The sequence below is a fragment of the Besnoitia besnoiti genome (assembly GCF_002563875.1).
Source record: "Besnoitia besnoiti strain Bb-Ger1 chromosome Unknown contig00224, whole genome shotgun sequence".
Lineage (NCBI taxonomy): Eukaryota > Apicomplexa > Conoidasida > Eucoccidiorida > Sarcocystidae > Besnoitia > Besnoitia besnoiti.
The window spans coordinates 215-3,868 of NW_021704079.1; the positions used below are offsets into that span (position 1 = coordinate 215).

At 37.2% G+C, this 3,654-nt stretch overlaps 1 protein-coding gene across 1 annotated transcript; it reads left to right on the top strand.

The window, feature by feature from the left end:
* Nucleotides 1-455: 455 nt before the first annotated feature.
* On the top strand, nucleotides 456-1,002 carry BESB_042560 (cytochrome b; the record flags this gene model as incomplete). Its single annotated transcript, XM_029362737.1, has 2 exons — nucleotides 456-494; nucleotides 559-1,002. 2 exons carry the CDS (start codon nucleotides 456-458, stop codon nucleotides 1,000-1,002), a joined length of 483 nt encoding a protein of 160 aa, XP_029214626.1.
* Nucleotides 1,003-3,654: the final 2,652 nt, after the last annotated feature.

Here is a 3,654-nt window from a genome sequence, read left to right on the forward strand (position 1 = left end):
TATTTGAAAAACCAACATTTGTATACAAGCTGTACGAATATCATGACATTCACTTTGGTAGTCGCCTTCTTAATGTTAGTCTGTACGGAATACTTAGGACTATCTCTTTATATTAATGATAATGCATTTGGTAATGGACTTTTCATCTTAACTGGTATACATTTTAGCCATGTTATTGTTGGAGCTATCCTTGTATTCTTCACTCAAAGTATCTAATAGTTCTTTAGTTACTTACATGCCTACAAGCTCTATAATGCTAAGCAAATCTAAAGGTATGTTATGCAAGATCTTTACAGAACCATTCACTATTTTATATCTACACTTTGTAGAAACCATGTGGATATTAATCCACATTACATTCTATCTCTAAATCATATAACGGTCGTAAGGTACGCCGGGGATAACAGGTCAGATAATATTGGGAGTTCTAATCCTCGGATTGTATCAGCACCTCCATGTCGGCTCATTACTCCCTTGTTATTGAACAAGATTCAGTTAGGAACGCTAGTTCACCGTCAGATGTAATACGTGAGCTGGGTTAAGAACGTCTGGAGACAGTTTGTTCCCTATCTACCATATTATCTAATTGGTTTAATTTTCTTACAAACGGCTTTTGGTTTGATTGAATTATCGCACCCAGATAACTCCATACCAGTGAACCGGTTTGTAACTCCGCTTCATATCGTACCTGAATGGTACTTTTTAGCATATTATGCGGTGTTAAAAGTAATCCCATCCAAAACCGGTGGTTTGTTAGTATTTATGTCCTCTCTCATTAACTTAGCTCTTTTATCTGAAATTCGAGCTTTGAATACTCGAATGTTGATACGACAACATTTTATGACTCGAAATGTAGTCAGTGGATGGGTAATTATTTGGGTATACAGTATGATCTTCTTGATTATTATTGGTAGTGCTATTCCACAAGCGACTTATATCTTATATGGTAGATTAGCTACTATCGTATATCTTACTACCGGATTGGTTCTATGCTTATACTAAATCAATAGTTATAATGACTACAGCTTCCAAGCAAACATGATTACCGTGATATTGAAATCCAACACTTTTAGCTGTCTTAACAGTCCAGTGGGGTGGTGGTGTACTGCAATCATAAAGAACTTGGTTGTCTGTATCTCATAACCGGAGTCATCTTCAGTATTCTAGGAACTATAATGTCTTTGTTTATTCGATTTGAGTGAACACATAAGATCATCGAATTTAACGGTATGCTCCTGAAAGTAACGGTACAAGCTGTAAACAAAGGACTCCTTAACTTAAACTGAGAGTCAAGTAGGTACAAACCGTACAAGGATTAATTATGTCCATCTGTCATCTAAGTTGAGACTATCGGTTATATATTTTAGACGCTAACTTCCGGCTAAACTTTGACTTATTAACCAGCCTGGGATCATAAAAGTACTATGTATGGTAAGATTTGAGCGTGGACTATCGAATGAAACAATGTGCTCCAACGCTAGTCTTAAGTCTCTAACATACCTTTTACCTACAACTGTACGGAACGTAACAAACCTCCAGGCAAAGAACTTGGTATTCTGTTCTAATTCCCCGTGGTAAACACAGTCAACGAATGGCGGAAGGAGCATTCATATGTTATGCAGTGTCTTAGGAGAGATACTCTAGATTTAGCATTCATCTACAGCTACGGTAACTGTTGTGTTTAAATAGCGGTTAACCTTTCCTTTTCCTTACGTACTCAGGGCATGCAATACCAATCAGATAAAACTGAAGCTAGACTCCATGTTACACTTACTAAAATGGGATTCCTAGGTTGATATAAACTACCTTTTCTGGGGAGTATATACTACGAGTTGGACTACTGGTTTAGATCTTGAAGGTCTTTGTTTACCGGATCCAAGTTCTCTTGTGCTTTTCATGACCATCATGTTAAGTGCATTAGCAGAGCATAGTTAAGATGATAACTATTGTGGATATAGAACCAATTGAACACCATGTATTAATATAACAAAGATAATCAGGGTAATCTGGTATCCTTCTTGGCATAACGTTGAAACCAAGTATATGCATAGGGATGAAAATTAATAAGATACTACCTAAGAAGACTACAAACCAGATGCTTAAATATGGAGAAGCACCGGTATTTACATGGAATAGATTTACAGTATCTCCGAACATATCTCTGCTATAGAAGATAAAGCCACATATAGTAGCTAGTACTGCACCAAGAGATAATACGAAATGGAAATGAGCTACAATATAGTATGTATCATGTAGGGCAATATCCATACCAGCGTTACCATAACTACACCTGTAGTACCACCTAGAGTAAACAATAGGATAAAACTAAGAGCAGCCCATAGATCTACAGTTCTTGTAGTTGTATGGCTAGCCATATAGGTACCTAACCAGTTGAAAATCTTAGTACCGGTAGGAATTGCAATCATAATAGTCATAGCAGAGAAATAAGCTCTGGTATCTACCTCTAGACCGACTGTCATCATATGATGTGCCCATACTAAGGAACCTAGAATAGAAATACAACCCATAGCTAAGATCATAGATTGTCCACCGAAGACAGATCTAGCAGCATACATAGATAATGTCTGCGAGACTACACCAAAAGCAGGTAAAATTAGAATGTATACCTCTGGATGTCCGAAGAACCAAATAGATGTTGATAAAGTACACTATCACCAGAATACATAGAATCATAAAATTCAGTGTTTACGTGTAGATCAAGAAGGATCATAACTATCCACCAGTAAGAATAGGTAGAGTGAAGACTAACATAAGGGCAGTAAATATGATAGCCCAGATATATAGAATATAGTTTCTTAGCACCAGCATTAGAACCCATGAAGACGCAAGTACCAAGGAAGTTAATAGAACTTAAAATACTACTAATTCCTAGTACTGCAAGACCTCCGATAATCCAATCAGTTGCCTCTGGATTTAACACCATCAAGCTAGTACTTAGTGGAGGATACATTGTCCAACCAAGACCACTACCAAACTCGGAACAAATACTTTGAGTTAACAACAAGAACCTAATGGTACTAGAAAATAGGAGATCGCGTTAGTTCTTGGGAAAAACGACTTCCGAACCACCAATATATATTGGTACAAAAGAAGTTACCATATCCTCCGTACAAGCACTCAGCTAGTTATTGAAACACACTTCCCTTCTCGCCGTTAGCATGATCTCAAAGTACCAGAAGCCATGTGATCTATATAGTATAACGGGACATTAGACCGAACCTGCGATAGATAAATATATCTTGGATGATTGTATATTAGCGGCTAAATGTCAATCAAACATGCGAATTTTAGGTTTTCCATGAAATCTATTTGGAAGAAGAGGCTTGATAGTACTACCGTAAGTACATAATATACAGTCCCAGCAGTAGCGGTTAAACTATAGAAGAGTCGAGTATTATCCATGCATACCAGGCGTAAAAAGCGTTCATCCAGTTACTAAACAGGTGCCAGGCCAACAAGAATCCGATCCGTGTATTCCGTACAGACTAACATTAAGAAGGCGACTACCAAAGTGAATGTCATGATATTCGTACAGCTTGTATACAAATGTTGGTTTTTCAAATATACGCTGGATACCACTATACTTAATGCACTTAACATGATGGTCATGAAAAGCACAAGAGAACTTGGATC